The sequence below is a fragment of the Lissotriton vulgaris genome, chromosome 8 (genome assembly GCF_964263255.1).
Source record: "Lissotriton vulgaris chromosome 8, aLisVul1.2, whole genome shotgun sequence".
Lineage (NCBI taxonomy): Eukaryota > Metazoa > Chordata > Amphibia > Caudata > Salamandridae > Lissotriton > Lissotriton vulgaris.
In genome coordinates, this window is record NC_141696.1 from 1514804000 (window position 1) to 1514824327 (window position 20328).

The following is a 20328-nucleotide window of genomic DNA, read 5'->3' on the forward strand; positions in this document are numbered from 1 at the left end:
AATCTCTTCAGATAGGTAGACTATTCATAAGACCCGTAAAGACCATTCAATCGGGACTGAAAACAACCTCTGGACCTAATCTCGAGGAAGTTTCTCATTAAGAGAAATAAAGAGCCGTTGTCACAGACGTTCAAAAGAAACAGTTTCCTTATACAGGGATTCGATCCAAGGCGTACTGTAGTAATCATCACGGGATCAATCTCCGAAACCCTTGGGTTTCACGTTTTTGTGCAGAGGGGTCCTGCTCATGCATGGGCACCCTCTCACACAAAACCAAGCACTCTGCCTTCAGGATTGATGAGACCTGCCATAGGAGTGACTTGTATGTTTATATGTGTCAGTGATTAAAGGTAGATATAGGTAGCCTATATCTTAGTAAGGGGGGCATGCACCACCTTACTCAGGCTGCAGTAGCAGACCTGTGGTGCCATTTTGGAAGGCTTCCCAGGGGTGGCATAATACATGCTTCAGCCCCTGGTAGGCCTCTGGGGTACCTATGCCCTCAGTACCTAAGGTACCATATACTAGGGACTCACAAGGGTAACCCAGTAACCAGTCCGGAGTGTACCTAATGAACATGCAATCAATTTAGAGAGGAAGTAGCTAGGCTGGAGTCCTGGTTAGCAGGGCCCCAGCCAGACTAAAGTCGAAAAACAGTGAAACACCAGCAAAAAGTGGGGGTAACCATAGTAAGCAGATCATACTCTCCTGCAGTCTGCCTTCTGTGCTGCAGCGTCTTTCTCCTCACCGGCATCTCAGTCACATACAGGAATGGAAGGGTCCAGAGAAGGCCAAAGACGTCTGTCTACAGTGCTGCAGCGTCTCTCTCCTCACCGGTATCTCAGTCACATACAGGTATGGGAGGACCCAGGGAAGTACAACAAAAAGAGTATCCACGGGTCTGGGAAAGTATTGTCTGATCTACCACCCACAAAAAATAAAACCACCCACTAAGAATAAAAAAGAATTTTATCTTTCTTGGATGCCCATCAGTCACCAAACTTGATGATCTGTTTCATCATCTGGGTTTCCTCATTCACATCACTCACAAGTTTATCAGGGCTGCAAACTTAATAACAGACCAAGATGCGCCCGAAGATGTGATCTCAACTTAAGAATAAATTCTTACCAGATGCGACAGATGGTAGTCAATGAGATTTCATAGTGCAGTGCTCAGGTGAGAAAAGTGAAAAATATTAAAATTGATATATGAGAAACCTATTTTTATTGATGTGTCTCATAATTCAAGCTAAAAACAGTGCAAAGATAGTGTTAACAAATAACTATCTAGAATCTTAACATGTTGCAGCACAAGTGGTTAACTAAATCTAACCGTGCTTTCTTCAGGACCTACTACTAATATGCCACTACAATGAACAACAATATGTGTGTGCACATAGGACATACATATACAGTAAAATGGATCACAATGATACCACCCTAGTCACCCAATTCGTGGTGTGAAAATGCCCAAAGGATCGTCTGTGCCCTTGCACCATACAGGCTCTGTGCAGGACCTGTGGAGTATTAAGGACATCTAAAGAATCTCCCATGGGGTGAAGGAGTCACTCCCCTGCATTCGCAGGTACCATAAGGCAACTGACCAGTCTGCTGATCCTGAGGTCCTGCAGACTCTGAAGGCTCCAGTGACAAAGGAGGTGGGTTCCAAAGCTCCTTGAGGTTGAGCTGCCCTCTCACCGAGTTTGAGACAGGTATCCCTTGTGGGGACCACATAACCTGAACCCCTGTGCACTGTGTACTTTTGCAAGTGCATATGCCTGTTTGCAATTCCCGAGCTTATGCATTGGACTTCGTGTAGTCCTGACCCTGAGTAGTATTTCCATCAAGGAACTCCAGCCTCCTCCGCCGAGTGCTCCATGGGCTGGCACTTTGTGATTTTGCTCATGGTCCCTTTGCAAGCCCTGGTTATTCGGCCTGTGGGTCCTCCTGAGGGTCATCTTGAATTCTGTTGGGATTTCCTGGTTGCTCCAAATGTGCCCTGACTCCCCATTGCTTGGTGAGTCCCCTGGACCTTGCTGGTCCACACCGTAACCTGCTTGACCTTCCTGCATGGGTTGCTGTTGCCAAGGCTTGTTGGTGCACCAGCTGGACACCGACCCCTCAGCACTCGACATCCTTTGTGGAACAGCTCGCATCTGGCTCCTGGTTGTCATCGACATCTCCTGGTCCTCGTGGTCCCTTCTTCGCACCTGAAGCACCCGTCATCAGTGGGCATTCGTCCACTGAGCCCCTGATCACCCTGAAGTGACCCAGACTCTGTCCCCTCTGCTTTCAGGTTCCTTCCATCATGAATCCACCCTTGGATTCCATCAGACACTTTCTTCCTTCCCGTATCCACAGGTGGGGTGGCTCTCCAACTTCCTAAGTTCCAAAGGGTTTACTTAAAGTCCACCAAGAAGGGTCCTTAAACTTTACAACGGTAACCGCAACTTCCCCATAGAACTGTATTGAGCCCATGGTCGTATTAACACACTGCACCCGTCCTCCGTGGGATCCCTGTTTACTCACCTTGGGTGGTTCCTTATGGTCCCAGAGATTTTAGGAGTTCTAGACACTGCCTCGACTCCAGTTGTGGTTTTTATACCACTATTTCAGTATATGGTTTGGTCTCCCCCTGGAGCCCACTGTGTATTGTGCCACTTGTGACTGTTTCTTTGCTAAAGTATTGTGTGCTCTGTGTAAGCCCGGACGAAGACCTCTGCTCTGCCAGTGGAGTGTCCGGAGATTTGCCTCCTCCGCTGCGGAGCGGAGTTGGCCAAGCCCCGTCTCCACCCCATCTACATTAACAAGTAATTCCACATTACTTAAAAGTAAAGTAAAACCACTTACCTGTACTGTGGCATCCCTGGGCTGCCCTCCTTTTCCTCACTGACTGGGTAAATCTTGAGAAAATTGCACATGTTTCTTACTACAAGCGGTAGTGGCTTGCTGTGACCACCTGGGTTGAGAAATCGCACCAGGAGGTGGTCTACCATGCAATTTACCTTGCTCATGCTCGCCAACTTAAGGCTGGCGAGCTGCTCTTGAGGAAAAACTCCGCTCTGTGCTGCTATGCAGGGTTTTTTTGGAACTCTGCGCTCAGCACGGAGTGGGCAAAACTACGCAAAATCAGAGCAGAATTTTACGCCCAGGCCTCAGGGGCGTAACGAAAGTCGTAGGGCCCCCCTGCAAGGTACACAGAGGGCCCACTCCGGATTTAATCCGGAGCTCTCTGGAGTGAGTACAGTGCTGAGGGGGCCCCCCTGCAGCCCCTGGGCCCCCCCCGCACTGCGTCGATGCGGGGCCTGTGTTACGCCCCTGCCAGGCCTAGTGGAAAAGCTACCACATCGCTACTTCTCTTTTCTTGGACCAACCCTGTGGAACTCTCTACCTGATGTGATGCGGAAAGAGATTTTGTACCCCAATTTTCGCAAGCAACTAAAAACTTGGCTTTTTAATCAATAATTCTAATCTAGGTTTTCAGAGTCTCTATCAGGGCCTGCGTTGGGAAACCCTTGTTGGGTAGCTGTGCGCATTAGAAAAATAAATTAACAGAACATAACATCTCAGCAAATGGGAATTCACAGACGTCCAGGGTATTCTGGGAAACTGGCGACTGTCGCAGGTTTCTAGATTTACTCCTGGAAGCCTCTGTGAATGCCACAAAGTCGAAAATGAGAATTTCAAAAAGTCAAACATCTGCACCCCTGAGTGCTGTGCAAACTTCCCACTTTGTCTTCGGCTCATGGATTGATGCTCGGCCACACTTGGGATTTTCAGGCTAAACCTTCACTTGTCAACAACTTTGTTAAATGCGCATCCATGCGCAGTCCTTGACCGACTGACGTGTCACTTCGCCCACCCGCCTTCCACCCTTCCAATCACAACCCTGCCCCTTACCACTCTGCACTCTGTGCTGCTGTGTGCATAAGAGGGCAGGGGGGACATGAAAGAACAGCTGGCAAACTACTCGCCCAAGACATCGCCCAGCTCATGGCTGACAGCTCTTGGCTCTTGAGAGTCAGGGAGGGGCGATGAGAAGGTGGAAAAATCATAAAATGTTGGAAAAAATGCTGGAAAAGTGCAAATCTCTTCTCGGGGCTCCGAGCTAGCATGACTGGCGTCCAGAGGTGGGCTGTGGCAGGGGGGTGAGAGTAATGACAGCAGCATGCCCCCCTCCCCCCCTTAAGACTGGAAGCCAGGGTGCCGGAGCCAGGGTGGGCCGCAGCTGCCACTGAGACACTCTCCAGTCTGTTATTAATAGGCAGAGCCGCGCCAGCTGGAAGAGGACACACAGAAAAAGTAAAGTCATGGAAAAGAGACGTAAGTGGCTGCCAGGGCTGGAAAGCAGTGCTCATATTTACTGTCTTTGGGTGCCATCTGCTCAGGGCGAGGTGCCACCAGGGCTGCGGGCGGTGTCTCTAGCGTGGGACCCAAGAGCAGGGCAAAGCTTCTGGCCCTGGTGGCATACACTTTGCACCCCAGGGCACTCTCTCACCGACATTTCTACCCACAAAGTCAGACACATGCAAAAATAACATTTCCACCGCGCATTACCGCGGACCGAGCAGTCCCAAAAATGACGCTTTACACTGGTCGGTCAGTGCAAGCAATGCTGTGAATTTCCACTGGTCTTAAAATGTGTCCTGTGGCTCTTTGCGGTGCAGCGGTGCCTCTGGGCCACTGGAGCGGCCAGGCAGTGGATGGGCTGGCGGCAGTGACAGGTGGCCTCTCATAGGTGGCAGCATCCGTTTCTGGTGGTTTCCACAGGCCTTTCGAGGTGGCATGGGCGACAGGGACTGACCCATAGGGAATGGCAGACACATCTTTTGCGAAACCTGGCATTTCCATAGCGTAGCCTTGCAAAGCGCGGGCAGTGAGGGAGGCGTGGAAGCATTTCTTACCTTGTCTCGACAAGTTCACAAGATGGTCGTCTCAGGAGCCAAAGCAGACCTTGTGTTGAGTGTGTGACAACTGTGGTGCATCTGCTGAGGCATGAAGACCAGACATGCGCTCCAACCAGGCCACACGGACACTAGTGTTGTGTCTTAATTGTGCTGCTACCTGGGTGGTACAATGATAGGGTAGAGATTGTGTAGACTGGTGCAGGGTTGTGCCAGAAGGAAGAGTTGGGTGTCGCTGTTTGCTGTATGCTGAAGAGGGACATGGTATGTCAGTCCAATATGTGGGTGTTGCTGTGTGCCCTTTGGGTTTGTCGTTTTGTGCTTTGTGGTTGGGTGCTGCTGTTTGGTGTTAGACTAGGGAAGGGCTTTGTTGTGTCTGTCCTAGAATGGAAGAGTTGCTGCTTGCTTTATGAATTTTAGAGGTGCATAGTTGTGTTAGTTCTGGAAGGGACGAGGTGGGTGATGCTGCATGCTGTTTGATGGAGTTACGTACAGTTGTGTCATTCTTAATATGGAAGTTGGGTTTTGTTGCTTCCTCTTTAGGTAAAGGGGGTGCTTGGTTGTGTTAGTCCTAGGATGGGTGCTGGGTGTTGCTGTCTGGATTTTAGAGGTGGACAGTTGTGTCAGTGCAAGAAGAGGTTGGTGTTGCAGCTTGTTGTTTGGGTGAAGAGCTGCAGTCCTAGAAGGGGTGGGCCCTGCTTGCTGTTTGGTTGGAGAGGCGCGCAGTTGTATTAGTCTTGGAAGATGTGGTTTTGTTGCTTGTTGTGTGGGTGAAGAGTTGCAGTCCTAGAAGAGGTGGGTGTTGCTGCTTGCTGTTTGGTTGGAGAGGCGCGCAGTTGTATTAGTCTTAGAAGATGTGGTTTTGTTGCTTGTTGTGTGGGTGAAGAGTTGCAGTGTTTGGTCAGTCCTAGAAGGGGTGGGCAATGTTTGCTGTTTGAGTTTTAGGGGTGCACAGTTGTGTCAGTGCAAGAAGAGGTTGGTGTTGCAGCTTGTTGTTTGGGTGAAGAGCTGCAGTCCTAGAAGAGGTGGGTGTTGCTGCTTGTTGTTTGGGTGAGGCGCTGCAGTCCTAGAAGGGGTGGGTGCTGCTTGTTGTCAGGCTGAAGAGGTGCAGGGTTGTGTTAGTCTTATAAGAGGTTGGTGTTGCAGCTTGTTGTTTGCGTGAAGAGCTGCAGTCCTGGAAGGGGTGGGCGCTGTTTGCTGTTTGGTTGGAGAGGCGCAGGGTTGTGTTAGTCTTAGAAGAGATTGGTGTTGCAGCTTGTTGTTTGGGTGAAAAGCTGCATTCCTAGAAGAGGTGGGTGTTGCTGCTTGCTGTTTGGTTGGAGAGGCGCGCAGTTGTGTCAGTCCTAAAAAAGAATAGGTGGGTGTTGCTGCCTGCTCTCTGGAGGGAGAGGTGAAAGGTTGTTTTCAGTCCTAAAAAGAAAGAGTTTGGTGTATGGGTTGAGGGGCAGTAATGTGCTCCGAAATATGAGAGTGACCGTCCTGGCTGTCTCCCCTCTTCCATACCTCCTCCATCACCCATGTCCTCTCTTCCGGGTCCCCCTGTACCCTGGTGACCTGTTAACACATGCCTGCCCTCTCACAGCCAGAAAGCTACAGTTTGCCAGGTCCTATCACTGCAAAGCCAGGTCAGCTTTCCATTCTTCCTTAGTTTGACAAATGAATGTCTTTAAATGTAGTCACAGTGACATCTGATATTCACAGCTCTATTTTTGAATCGAGTTGTTATTATTCTGAGTCATAGCCTCCTTGAAACTGTTTATTTGATACCAACATCTTTCGCGGTAATCACATTTTACATTTTATACTCATATTTTGCCCCCTATCACATTCTGGAAGCCAATTCCACAAAATATTCTAGCCCTGGGCCCTCTCTTTGCATCCCAAATACTCCCAAATGTGGACCAGCTTTATACTGCAATTCTTTCTTGTCTCCCCAGTAGAGGGACCTCCTGCTGCAAATGTTCACTAGTGATTGACAGGTGCTCCCCTGCCATGGAAAACGAGCACTGGCAAAGCCAAGAGGTCTTGCATTTAAGAGAGGTAGAGCTATTGGCATTGTAAATGACAGTGTATTTTATCCATGTTTATGGGGTGGATGTATGTGGTGTGGAGTGGAATTATATGGGCTGAATTGAAATTGATAGTTGTGGAATTGTGTGGTGTGGAGTGAATTTGTGTAGTGGAATTATGTGACATGGTGTGCAGTGGAAGTATGTAGATAGAAATTATGTTTTATGAAGTGTACTAGAATTATGTGGAGTGGGATTGTGTGGGATGGAGTGTAATTTTGTGGATTGGTATGTTGTGTTGTGGAGTGGTATGTAGTGCTGTTTGATTATGTGGTGTGCTGTTGAATTTTGTGGCACGATGTGGAATTTTGTGGTATGGATTGGATGTATGTGGTGTGGTGTGTAATTTTTATTTATTTTTTTATTTTGAAAGTTTTATATAGCGCGGACAAGATCCTTGCAGATATCAGAGCGCTTTACAAAGAGAAGTACTTGAGGGAGCATGGTTAAACAGATAAATCAATAGGTCAAATAATACAAATAGGTGGCAACTAAGCCCAACATGAGTACAAAGTAGTACAAATGGGTGGCTACAAAGCCAAACATGTGAGTAATAAGACAGTTAATACACATAGTCAAAAGGGTCAAACATGTAGTATAGATCGGTGCAGAGTACTAACAGTGGTCAAGCTAATAGTTCAGGTGTATTTAGCCATGAGGATAGCTTTTACTTCATTTTTAAAGAGTGTGGTGGAAGAGATAAGTCTGGTTTCGGGCGGGAGAGAGTTCCAGATCCTAGGCGCCATTCCCGAGAAGGAGCGCTTATATGTTTTTTCCTTCCGGAATCTTCGAGGTTTCAACAGAAGATTGTTTGCGCCTCTGGTGTTTCTAGCTCCTCCAGAGATTGTCAGTTTCTGAGCGAGGTATCCGGGAGAGTTTAGATGTACAGCCTTGTGTGTCATGCAGGCGATTTTCAGATGTATTCTGGCTTCAAAAGGCAGCCAGTTCAGGGATTTCAAGTCAGGGGTAATATGCGAGTGTTTTTTTGACCCAGTGATGAGTCTCGCTGCAGCGTTTGTAGAAGCTCTTAGGGGTGCTGTTGTAGTTAGGGGGAGTCCACAGAGGGCGATGCTGCCGTATTCAATTCGAGGGATGACTAGTGCTTGTACTGCGGTTTGGAAGTCTTTGGCTGGGAGGTAGGGTTTGAGTTTCCTCAGAGTGTTGATCTGGAAGTTTGCTCCCTTTGTTGCCTTGCTGATATGTTGCTGCATGTTCAGATTGGTGTCGAGTGTTATGCCTAGGGATTTTGCTGAGTCCACGATGTCACATGCCAATGCCAGTATAAACATTGATTTATGGCACCCTTTAAAAGAGATCCAGGAACCACAATTTGTGGTCCAAATTACTCCAGCATCATTTTGCATCAATCCCTCTTTGCACAATTGTAAATTAACCACTATTACTTTTTAAAAGTGGCCACTCACTTGGCAGACAGTCATCTATGTCCGTCTCGCAATGGCGGCCAGAGTAGCCAGCTTTGCAGTTGCACCGGTAGCTCCCATCTGTGTTCTGACACGCTGCGCCATTCCTGCAGGGACTTTTGACACATTCGTTGATATCAATCTCACATGTTTGGCCTTGCCAGCCAGCAGGACAGGAGCAGGAGAAGCTCTCATAATCATCAGATTCCCGGCACTCGCCTCCGTTCTTGCATGGGTTATCGGAGCATGGAGCCAAGACCTCCCCGCATGTGGGACCAGTATACGGCAGCAGGCAGTTACAGTTGTACCCTGCCACGTCATCAATGCAGGTTCCCTGATTCAGGCACGGGTTAGAAGCACACTCATTGATGTTAGTTTGACAATTGGGTCCACTGAAGCCACCCCGGCAGGCGCAGAGGTATCCGCTGGTCATGTCTTTGCAGGTTCCTCCATTCATGCAGGGATTGGAGTCACATTCGTTGTTGTTTATGTCACAGGTTGTGCCGCTCCAGCCCAGGTCACAGCAGGCCCGGCTCCAGGAATGTTTATTTGGGTGGGCCAAAGGTATATTTGGGTGGGCCACTGCTGCCCCGATTTATCGCCTATATATCTAGCCAGGCCTGCTTCTGGGCCCTCCTTTCTCTCCTTAGTCTTACAAGGCACAGTAAAACGCACTCTTTTCAAAGTCTCTTTCTAAATGTTATCGCTCTCAAAAGTGCTTTTCTTCCATGTAATGTCCCTTTGATGGGAAGGGGAGGTTTCTAAGGTGGGAGTATCAAGCAAGTGACACAACTGGGGCTCCCTCTGTGCGAGCCTTCAGGCATAAACCCTCTCCATTACTACATCCACCTGGCCCCTGACTCTGCAGCACACTCCCTTACAGGCTTGATTATCCACTTTTCTACCACCCCTCTCCAGTGCACCTTATTTCACAGTTGACCGTGTTCCCCAGCCCCATATCAGCCACCATTCAGTTCCACTTTCATTATTCCCAGTAAAAAACAATAGTTAAATCACCTTCAAACTTGAAACATTGAATATAGCAGTAAATGTAATTAGCATGCGTGTTAAAGTATGCTCCACAGTTTCCTAATCGGCCGGCTTTAGTGCCGGTGCAAAAGTCTTTTTGACCTCTTTTTTTTTACCTCTTTCTCTGTAGATAACTCAACTACCACCCTCCAACAGTGCCCTTTATCTCTCCGTAGCCACTCCCCCGCATGGTCTCCGACTCAAACTCCCCAACTACCACACTCCACCAGTGCCCCTCATCTCTCCGTAGCTCCCCCATACCCCATGACCTCCTCCTCAGATTCCCTCACTGCCACCCTCCACCAGCACCCCTTATTGCTCCTTAGTTCCCCCCACCCTGTGACCTCCTTCTCGGATTCCCTAACTGCCACCCTCCACAAGTGCCCCTCATTTCTCTGTAGCCCCCCACCTCATGACCTCCTCCTCTGCTTCCCTCACTGCTCCCTCCACCAGCGCCCCTCATCTCTCCGTAGTTCCCCACAACCTGTGACCTCCTCCTCGGACTCGCTCACTGCCACCGTCCACTAGTGCCCCTCATCTCTCTGTATTTCCCTCCCTCCACCCCATAAACTTCTCCCCGGCTTCCCTCACTGCCACTTTCTACCAGCGCCCCTCATCTCTCCATAGCCCCCAACCCCGTGACCTCCTCCTCGGATTCTGTCACTGCCACCCTCTACCAGCGCCCCTCATCTCGTCGTAGCCCACAACCCTGTGACCTCCTCCTCTGCTTCCCTCACTGCTCCCTCCACCAGCGCCCCTCATCTCTCCGTAGTTCCCCACAACCTGTGACCTCCTCCTCGGACTCACTCACTGCCACCGTCCACTAGTGCCCCTCATCTCTCTGTAGTTCCCTCCCTCCACCCCATAAACTTCTCCCTGGCTTCCCTCACTGCCACCCTCTACCAGCGCCCCTCATCTCTCCGTAGCCCCCAACCCTGTGACCTCCTCCTCTGCTTCCCTCACTGCTCCCTCCACCAGCGCCCCTCATCTCTCCGTAGTTCCCCCCCAACCTGTGACGTCCTCCTCGGACTCACTCACTGCCACCGTCCACTAGTGCCACTCATCTCTCTGTAGTTCCCTCCCTCCACCCCATAAACTTCTCCCCGGCTTCCCTCACTGCCACCCTCTACCAGCGCCCCTCATCTTTCCGTAGTCCACAACCCCGAGACCCCCTACTTGGATTCTCTCACTGCCACCCTCCACTAGTGCCCCTCAACTCGCCATTTCCCCTCTCTCATATCCATTCCAATTGTTGTATAGCGCTACTCATATCAGTGTAGGGTGTCACAGAACTTTTCATAACCGCACATATTATACAGAGACAATAAATCAGTCTACGGAGAATGTCACATAAGACCATGAGGATTACAAGGTGTAGAAATCACATGCCATCCATACTGGTGGGCAATTTATTTTAACAGGGTTTGGTCTGGGGAAGCACAAACTCAAGATTTAAAGAGTACTCCAGTGGTTGGGGGTTGGCTTTACTGATAAAAAGGTACAACTGCCCAAAAAAACTCTTTTTAGTAACATTAGAAAGTTGAAAGAATGTCGAAGCTCTAACCATATCAACAAAAAAAAGCGAAGTTTGTATTCAGCTCCTTGATGACATTTCATAGGTCACTGTCCTATGTTAGGATAGTAACTTTTGGACTGCAAGTAACACAAGGATATCTGTGACAGAGGTAGTAACCCACTGAGCTATTCCCATAAAATTCAGTTTATCTGCATTTAAAAACTACCAAAGACAAATGGTTGCTCTGCAGCAGTATCGTAAATCACCAGTTATCTGAACAGCTGTTATTGTCGTTGTACGTCAGTGGCAGGTTCACTGCAAGGGCCAAGTCTCATGTTTGGGTGGGCCAGGCTCCTGTTTGGGTGGGCCTGGCCCACCCGGCCCACCCTCTAGAACCGGGCCTGGGTCACAGTCACAGCGGTATCCGTTGATACCATCATGACATCTTCCGTGAATGCAGGGGTTGCTGTTGCACTCGTTGGCTTCTGAAAGGCAGGTGGGATCCTGGTAGCCCTGCGGGCAAACACAGGTGAAGCCACTGGTGCCGTCCTTGCACGTGCCGCCGTTGTGACAGGGGTTCGAGTTGCACTCGTCAATGTTGATGTTACACATGATCCCTGTGTATCCAGGCTCGCACGTGCACTCGTAGCCGTTTATCCTGTCGATGCATTTGCCGTAGTCGCAAGGGCCGCTGGCACAGTCATCCATGTTGATTTCACAATTGAGCCCTGTGGTTCCTTTGTGGCACCTGCAGTAATAGCTGTTTTGGCGGTCCTGGCACTCTCCTCCGTTCTGGCAGGGCATGCTCTGGCATTCGTTGACGTCGATCTCACATCGGTGGCCAGTGTAGCCGGACTCGCAGTGGCAGGCGAATCCTGCGATGCCGTCGGAGCAGGTCCCGTAGTGGCAGGGGTCAGGGTCGCATTCATCGATGTCTGTCTCGCAGTGGAAGCCTGAATATCCTTCGGCACAGTCACACGTGTATGAATTTGCACCGTCCAGACATTCGGCTCCATTCTTGCAAGGGGTACCGGCACATTCATCAATGTCGTACTGGCAGAGGGGGCCATTAAAACCTATGGGGCACTCGCAATGAAACGCATTGATCTTGTCGATGCAGCGGCCGTTGCGCAAGCAGGGGCTGCTCGCGCACTCATCTGTGTTTGTTTGACAGAAAACACCTTCGTAACCTGGCATGCAGATGCAGTGGGATTCCCCGATCTGGTCCAGGCACGTGGCATCATTCTTGCATGGATTGGACAGGCATTCGTTGACGTCCACGTCTCGATTGCATGCTGGCCCCATGTAACCAGAAGGGCAGGTGCAGAGGGCCCTTCCATTCACTGGGTTGGTATCACAGTTGGCACCCTCATTGCAAGGGCTACCGATGCAGGCGTCATTGAGGTGGCAGAGGAGCCCTGTTCGTCCATGCGGGCACTCGCAGTAGAAAGATGCCACCCTGTCATGACAGGTGGCCCCGCCGTAGCAGGCGGCATTGGCACAATCGTCAATGTTCTCACTGCAGTCCTCGCCAGTCCAACCAATCACGCACACGCAGTTGTATCCTCCATGGGAATTGTGGCATGTGCCCCCATTCTGGCAGGCATTTGGCATCAGCTGGCATTCGTCAACATCCTCAGTACAGTACTGCCCTGTCCACTCTGGGGGGCACTGGCAGTTGTAAGTGTTCACCCCATCGAAACAGGTCCCTCCGTTCTTACAGGTGTTACCGGGGCAGTCGTCAATGTTCTCCTCACAGTTCTGAGAATCGAAACCTGGAAGACATGCACATTCATAGGTGGTATCCCCTGTCTGGCGGCAGGTTCCGCCATTCCGGCACGGGGAGGGGTAGCAAGGCACGTAGAGATTTTCGCAGTTGCGTCCCGTGTATTCCGGTCTGCAGGTGCACTGGTATGATCCCACCTCGTTTATGCATGAACCTCCATTCTTACATGGGACAGAATTACATTCGTTGGTGTCCTGTTTGCAGGTGGGTGTAATGTTCTTTTCTCCCCCCACAGTGTACACGGAGACTTCTGGTGTGAGGAAACCGGTTTATTCATACAACAAGAAATTCCAATCGCAAAGGGCGCCGAGCGTCTGGCTATGACCAGCTCCAGCCGCCAACTCTCACTCTCCTGTTCGCGCCTTTCCTTTCATAGTCCTGCGCGTGCGCCGTGCCGCTCTAGCTTATGACGTAACGCGTCCTCGCGTAAGCGTCCATAAGCTAGAGCGCATACCACATATCTCCCCCCTTTACTGAACCCAGGTAAGTAACATTGCCCCCCCACTATAACTGCAGTGTCCTCATATGTACCCATTGTCTATGTGAGGCACCGGGGGCCGTATCCACTAGTGTCCATCCACCACAAAGTCATTATAGCGAGAAGGCATCACAACTGCCCTTCCACTACGTGTGTGTCTTACCGGCACGTTCTCCCTCGTCTATGTCTGTGCCTGGGATATCCCCGCATCTCTCACCGCTGTGCTCTGCTCAGCACTCGCTTGCACTCTTCCTCCGTCGGTCTGCTCAGTTCCCTGGGCGCCCGCTTCACTGACCTCGCCTGCATCTTCTCCTTGGCTGTTCTCGCTGTGCTCCTGGTGGGGTCTCACCTCTGGGTGATCTGTGTATCTGTCTGCTTCTTCCGTCCTTGGCCAGACCACTATTTTGTTGACTCTGGCCATGCGATCTTGTGACCAGACCTTGCCGTCACTGAGGAGGGCCGCTCTCCCACGCACTTCCTTAACTTGGAGGGGTTGGCTGAATTTGCTGTCGCCCTTCTTTTGGAGGGTGGGGAGTTTGATCCTGACCCACTCCCCTTCTTCCAGCGACGTTTCTTTCGTGCCGTGTCGCTTGTTGTAGTGCGCTGCATATATCCTCTGGGCCTTCTCCAGATTGTTTTGCACCACCGCTGGGGACCACTTGCTGGTGATGGTCTTCTCCCTCCATGCCACATTGTCCCGGGTGAATGGATGTCGTCCTCTTAGCACCTGGAAGGGACTATACCCTACCACGGAGGGTGTTATGCGGTAGGCCCATAGCATGTTCATAATTTCCACCTCCCAGTCTTTACCTTGCGAAATGGCTGCCTGGATGGAACCCATGAGCACCCTATTGAATCTTTCGACCTGGCCGTTGCACGCTGGGTGGTACACCGCCGTGTGTCTCACCTCGATCCCATTCCGTTTCATGTATCTTCCCCATTTGTCCGACACAAATTGTGGTCCATTATCGCTGAGGATCGTTTTGGGTATCCCTTCTCTTAGGAACACCTCCGTTAAGAACTTCAAGATCATGTCCGTATCCATCGACTCCTGTATGTCCACTTCTGGCCACTTGGAATACTTATCCATCAGCACGCAGATATACTTGTTCACCCCCATATTGTCCAGGACAGGCCCCAGAATGTCTATCGCCACGTCCTCCCAGGGGCCATGTGGCGTGTCAAACTTCCCCAGAGCCGGTCGGAGTGGTCGGAGCACCTTGTCCGCTCCTTGGCACTGCACACACTCCCTGACTTGTCTCTCGATGTGGGCATCCATTCCTGGCCACCAATATGTCTGTTTGACCAACGCCTTGGTTTTTACTATGCCCAGATGCCCTTCGTGGAGTATTTTCAGCAGTCGTGGTATCAATGTCACTGGGGGCACCACTCTCTCACCTCGGTATAAGAATATCCCCGAGTCACTCAAGGACAACTCTTCCCTTATTTCATAAAAGCGGCGGACGCTCTCCGTCAGTTTCCTCTTGTCCGGCCACCCCAACATGAGATGTTTTCGGACTTCCATCTTTTCCTCATCGAGTTCATAGGCCGCCTGCCACTCCTGTGCGCTGATTGAGGTCTCGTGGTCCTCCATGCTGGCGACCATCTCTTCGGTGTCAGGGGTGACACTCGGAGCCTCTTCCATTGCAGCTGCCCTGCTGAGGTAGTCAGCCACCCTGTTCTGCGTGCCCGGGAGATACTCGACATCGTAAGTATAGTCTAGCAGTTTCAGGGACATTTTCGCTATTCTCGGGGTGGCAGTGTCGTGGCCAGATGACGTTAACACCTTGACGAGCGGCTTATGGTCTGTTTGGAGCTTGAACCTCGTGCCCCATATGAACTGGCGAAATTTATTCAAAGCCCACGTGACTGCCAGCATTTCCTTTTCTATCACGCTGTACCTCTGTTCCGTCGGGGACAGCGCCCTGGATGCAAAGCTGATGGTTTCTTTCGTTCCGTCTGTCCTTTCCTGCGCCAGGACAGCCCCCAAGCCCTTGTCGCTCGCATCTGTAGTTACGATGGTCTTGCCCGTTGGGACATATCCCTGTAACGGAATGGCCTGGCTGATACAGTCTTTGATGGACTCGAATTCGGACTGGGCCTCCTTGTCCCATTCGAATTTCGTATTGTGCCTGATCAGTTGCCTCATCCTGTGCGTTCTCGTGGCAAAATATCTTACAAATTTGCTGTAATACTCGGCCATTCCGAGGAATGACCGCACCTCTTCTTTAGTCGTGGGGGCTTTAGCGTCCTTTATGGCCTTGACATTCAATTCTTTCGGCAAGATGCCATGCGTTCCTATCTCGTGCCCTAGGTAGGTCACTGAGCGAGACCCAATTCTGCACTTGCTCCACTCTGCAGTCAGCCCTTTGTTCTGTAGCACTCCCAACACCTGGTGCAGTTTCCTATCGTGCTCGTTCTTGTCGGAGCCCATCACCAGGATGTCGTCTTGGAAGTATTGCACTCCCGGGATGTCTTTGAATAGCCTGTGCATGAGCTTCTGGAACACGGCCGCCGCGGATGCCAGTCCGAAGGGCATTCTTCTGAATTGGTAGCATCCGAATGGCGTTATGAAGGCCGTGTATTTCCTGCTCGCTGGGTGCAGTTCTATCTGGTAGTATGCCGACGTGAGGTCTATGGTGGAGTAGTGTGTAATCCCTTTAGTCTTTGCTAACATTTCTTCTATTCTGGGGAGCGGGAACCTCTCCACTATGAGATTTTTGTTGAGCTCCCTCAGGTCCACGCAGAGCCTGACCTTGCCGTTGGGCTTTTTAACTACCACCAAGGGCGATAGCCATTCTGCGCTGTCCACCGGCTCGATGATTTCCAGCTCTTCCAACTTCCGTAGTTCCTGGCGCACTGCCTCGCTAGAGGATATCGGTATGTTCCGAACCTTGTGCACGACTGGTATTGCTCCCTCTTTGAGGACCATTTTATGCACGAATTTCTCCAGCTTGCCAACCGTGCCTTCAAATACTTTGGGGTATGCCGCCTTCCAGTCTTCCTCCTTCGAGAGGGGCCATTCCTCCGTCAGCAAGATCTGTTCTCTCCCTCCGGGATTTAGTACGATGCCGAGAGCGCCCGCATCTCTCCATCCCAACACCGACGGGCCCTTCTCCGCCACATATAGGGTGCACGTGGCCGTCCTTCCTCTGAACTCAAATTCCAGGTCTCTGCACCCCACTAGGGGAATGGCATTTTCAGTGTACGAGATGGGTCTGATATCTGGTGGCCATAGGTCGGGTCCTAAAGCCGGGGCGAAATCCTCCTCCCATATCGACCTCTGCACGATCGTCCAGGGGGACCCTGAATCCACCGCTACATGTACCTTGACGCCTCCGATGCGCATGTCTGTGCGGGGCTTGTCCCTGCGTTTCCCCGACACGTCCAGCACTTGGTCCTCTATGCATAGCACCAGGTCGTCCTCTTCCGGTTCGTCTTCCCCACTTGCGTCGGCTGTGGCCGCTTCGATGCATTTAACCGTTGATTTCATCCCTATCTTCCGGCAGACTTTTTCGAAATGCCCCGTCAGTCCGCAGTATGAGCACTTGGCGCGAAACGCGGGACAACGCCTGTCCTGGGCCGCGTGTGCGGCGCTGCCACACCTGTAGCACGCGAACTTCGTCGCCTGGCTGGAGCGAGGCATCTGCTTCCCAGGCCCTCTCGCGTCCTTCCTCAGGTCTCCACTGACACTTCTTTGTTTGCTGGAATGGGGTGCCTCATCGATTTTATTGATCATCTGTTTTGGCGCGCTTTCTCTTTTTGCCGCGTCTGCACCTCTCTTCGACATTTCCGCCTTTTTGACCATTGCCACGACTTCCTTCAGGGTGGTCTCGTTCATCGCCCATAGCTTGTCTTGGACTGCTCTGCTGGTGGTGTGCATTACAATTTGGTCCTTGATGTATTCGTCTTGCAGGTTCCCATACCTACATGTGATTGCTAGTCTGCGGAGGGCAGCCACATAGTCGTCGATCGATTCTCCCGCCTCTTGTTTCCTCTGCTGGAAGTTGTAGCGGTCTATCGAGACACAGACCGCTGGGCGATAGTGGCTGTCCAGGTCGTCCAGAGCATTCACGAAGACATCCGTTTCCTCTGCACCTCTCTCCTTGGGCACCAAGTTCTTATAGACCCGTACCCCTTCTGGGCCTAAATTGTGGAGCAATAGTCTTTTTTTTCTATCCGGTTTGTATTCGCCTTCACTTTCGTCCTCCAGTGCCTCGATGTAATTGAGGAAATACTCTTTCCAGTCTTCCCATTTAAGTTGAGGTTCGCCTGGTCTGGTCAGGAACGGGACGGGCGCCATTAGGGTTGACGCTTGACTCGTCATTCTGGCTTCACCTCTGGGTCCTCCTTCCTGGGCTCTTTGGGCAGGCTCACCGGACGCTCCTGCGTTCCCTGCCGTGTCACCTTGGCCTCTTGGGCTGCCCGGGGTATTGTCCCTTGTGGTGTGCGCTGTCTGTGCACCCTTCCCCCCTTCCTCTGGAGTGGGGGTGTCTCCTTTGGTTGCCAGGATGCTGCCTGGGGGTTCCTGGAGCCTTGGGCCGCACTGACCTGCTTCTGTGCCTTGGAACGTTCCTTTCTTCGCTGTTACGCTGCTGCCACGCCCTTGCTCTTCTGTGTGGTACCTGCGCTTCACTGGCCCGTGGATGCAGACTGTGGAGGTATCCTATGTTCTTTCTTCCTTTTTTTTTTTTTTAGCACCTGGTGGTGTTCGAATCCCAGCCTCGTCGCCACTGTAATGTTCTTTTCTCCCCCCACAGTGTACACGGAGACTTCTGGTGTGAGGAAACAGGTTTATTCATACAACAAGAAATTCCAATCGCAAAGGGCGCCGAGCGTCTGGCTATGACCAGCTCCAGCCGCCAACTCTCACTCTCCTGTTCGCGCCTTTCCTTTCATAGTCCTGCGCGTGCGCCGTGCCGCTCTAGCTTATGACGTAAAGCGTCCTCGCGTAAGCGTCCATAAGCTAGAGCGCATACCACAGTGGGTCCATGGTAAGCTGGAGGGCACTTGCAGACATACTGAGCTTCGAAAGGCACACACTGTCCTCCATTGCCGCAAGGGTTCGAGGCACAGGGATCCGCCTGCTGGCAAGTTTCACCTGTCCACCCCGGGGGACATCTACACTTATGCTGGGTGAGGCTGGACAGCAGTTCACATGTCCCACCATTGCGGCAAGGGTTGTTCAGGCAAACATTATCCGTGGGAGTCAGGCACAGCTTGTCGGAGTATCCCAAGCGGCAGACACAGCTATAATCCACGGTGTTTCCACGGATCTCGACTTGGCACGTTCCGGAGTTCATACATGGAGAGCTAAGGCAGGGGTTGGAGTATTCGCACCTTTCGCCTACAAATGCACTGCTGCTACACGTGCAAGTGAAAGTCCCGTTGGGAAGGGCTTCGCACTTTCCACCATTCATGCATTTTTCACTCTGTAGAGTACATCGTAGCGCTGGTGCCAGAGAGGGCAGCGTCAGTAGCAGCGCCGCGAAGCCCGGTAGCCGCATCCTTAGGCTCTAAGTGTCCGTTTTAAGGTGTCATAGGTTCCAAGCGGGGATGAAGCAGCTACTGTAAGTGTCCCTGTAGGTAAGTATCTCTCTCAGGTGCGTAAATAAATAAGATCCGGTCCCAGGTGGGTGTCTCAGTCGTCTCCTCGGAGCAGGCCGGTATCTTGCCTTCTTCTTGGCTTCAGCGCCGTTCTCATTTTTGTTATTGCTCAATAAAAAAAGATTTGAACAAAAAAAAAAGTTTTCGTTGACATGTTTTCCTGATGCCAACCACTAGATGGCAGAATGACGCACGGCAAGTGAATTCAGGTTAGGTTCCATTTTATTTATTTATTTTATTTATTTATTTATGCATTTTTATATAGCGCGGACTTTACCCGAAGGCGTCAGAGCGCTTCACATTAGGAACAGAAATGAAACATAATGAGAAACATTACAAAAGAGCAGATTACAAGAACATACGTTACTTACATAAGGTAATAGTGACGATTGTGAGCAAACAAAATACATGAGGTAGTAAAAATTGTGAGCAACCAAAAATACATGAGGTAGTAAAGGTAAAAGTGACAATTGTGAGCAAACAAAATACTTGAGGTAGTAAAAATTGTGAGCAACCAAAAATACATGAGGTAGTAAAGGTAGTAGTGACAATTGTGAGCAAACAAAATACTTGAGGTAGTAGAAATTGTGAGCAACCAAAAATACATGAGGTAGTCAAAAGTGCACAAGAGGAAAAGTGACAAGTGTGTAGTTATAAGAGAAAACAGAGTATAATTTGAGGTATAATACTGCAATAAGTGCTAGGCACAAGAACAGGCGTTACGTAGGCAAAGGTGGCACTTGTGCAAATATCAAGGGTAAAAACATGTGAGAGGTAGCAACCGTGTGTTACAAGGGCAAAGTGGTGTGCGCATGTTACAAAAGGGCACCGAACACCAGTACATGGAGAATACTGCAAAAAGGCAGACACTCCAACCACAAGAACACACTGGGAAGGCACTTCCATGGTCATGGAAAGTAGAAAATATCAGTAGTGGGAAGTCTTCCTCCAAATAGCAAGAGGACGTGAATTACTTTTGGAGGTGTCTCTGGAGAAGGAGAACTTTGAGGTCCCTTTTGAAGGCCTGGGAGGAGGCGGTGGTCCGGAGCTGAGGCGGAAACGAGTTCCAGATTCTCACTGCGTTGCCTGAAAAGGATTGGGCCATTGTTCTTTCCTTCTTGAAAGTGGGAGGTTCAAGCAGTAGATTCTCCGCATTGCGTGAAGGTCTAGAGCCTCCAGAGAGTTTCAGTTTATTCGCCAGGTAGCGGGGAGAGGAGGAGTGCAAGGCTTTGTGGGTGATACAAGCGGTCTTGTAGATAGCTCTAGCCTCGAAGGGAAGCCAGCGGAGGGTGGATAACATCGGTGTGATGTGATCGCTTCTTTTGGCCCCATAAATGAAACGAGCTGCTGAATGGAAGACAGACTTAAGTGGGGACAGGCGAGATTTGGGGAGGCCAGTAAGTAGAGAATTGCAGTAGTCTAGTCTGGAGAGGACCAGCGATTGCACCAGGGTTATAAGGTCTTGCTTCGGGAAGAAGCGACGGATTCCCCAAAGAAGGCGCAGTTGGTAGCGAGCAG

At 50.7% G+C, this 20328-nt stretch overlaps 1 protein-coding gene across 1 annotated transcript in view; it reads right to left on the minus strand.

The window, feature by feature from the left end:
* Positions 1-18788, minus strand: part of LOC147699065 (uncharacterized) — a 40665-nt gene extending 21877 nt beyond the window's left edge. Inside the window, exons 1-3 of the mRNA XM_086936298.1 lie at positions 18186-18788; positions 11343-12943; positions 8398-8909 (exon numbers count right to left, since the gene is read on the minus strand). Coding sequence (XP_086792424.1) covers positions 8398-8909; positions 11343-12943; positions 18186-18710 — 2638 coding nt within the window. The 5' untranslated portion in view covers positions 18711-18788. The remainder of the gene's footprint in view (positions 1-8397; positions 8910-11342; positions 12944-18185) is intronic.
* Between the last annotated feature and the right edge of the window lie 1540 nt (positions 18789-20328).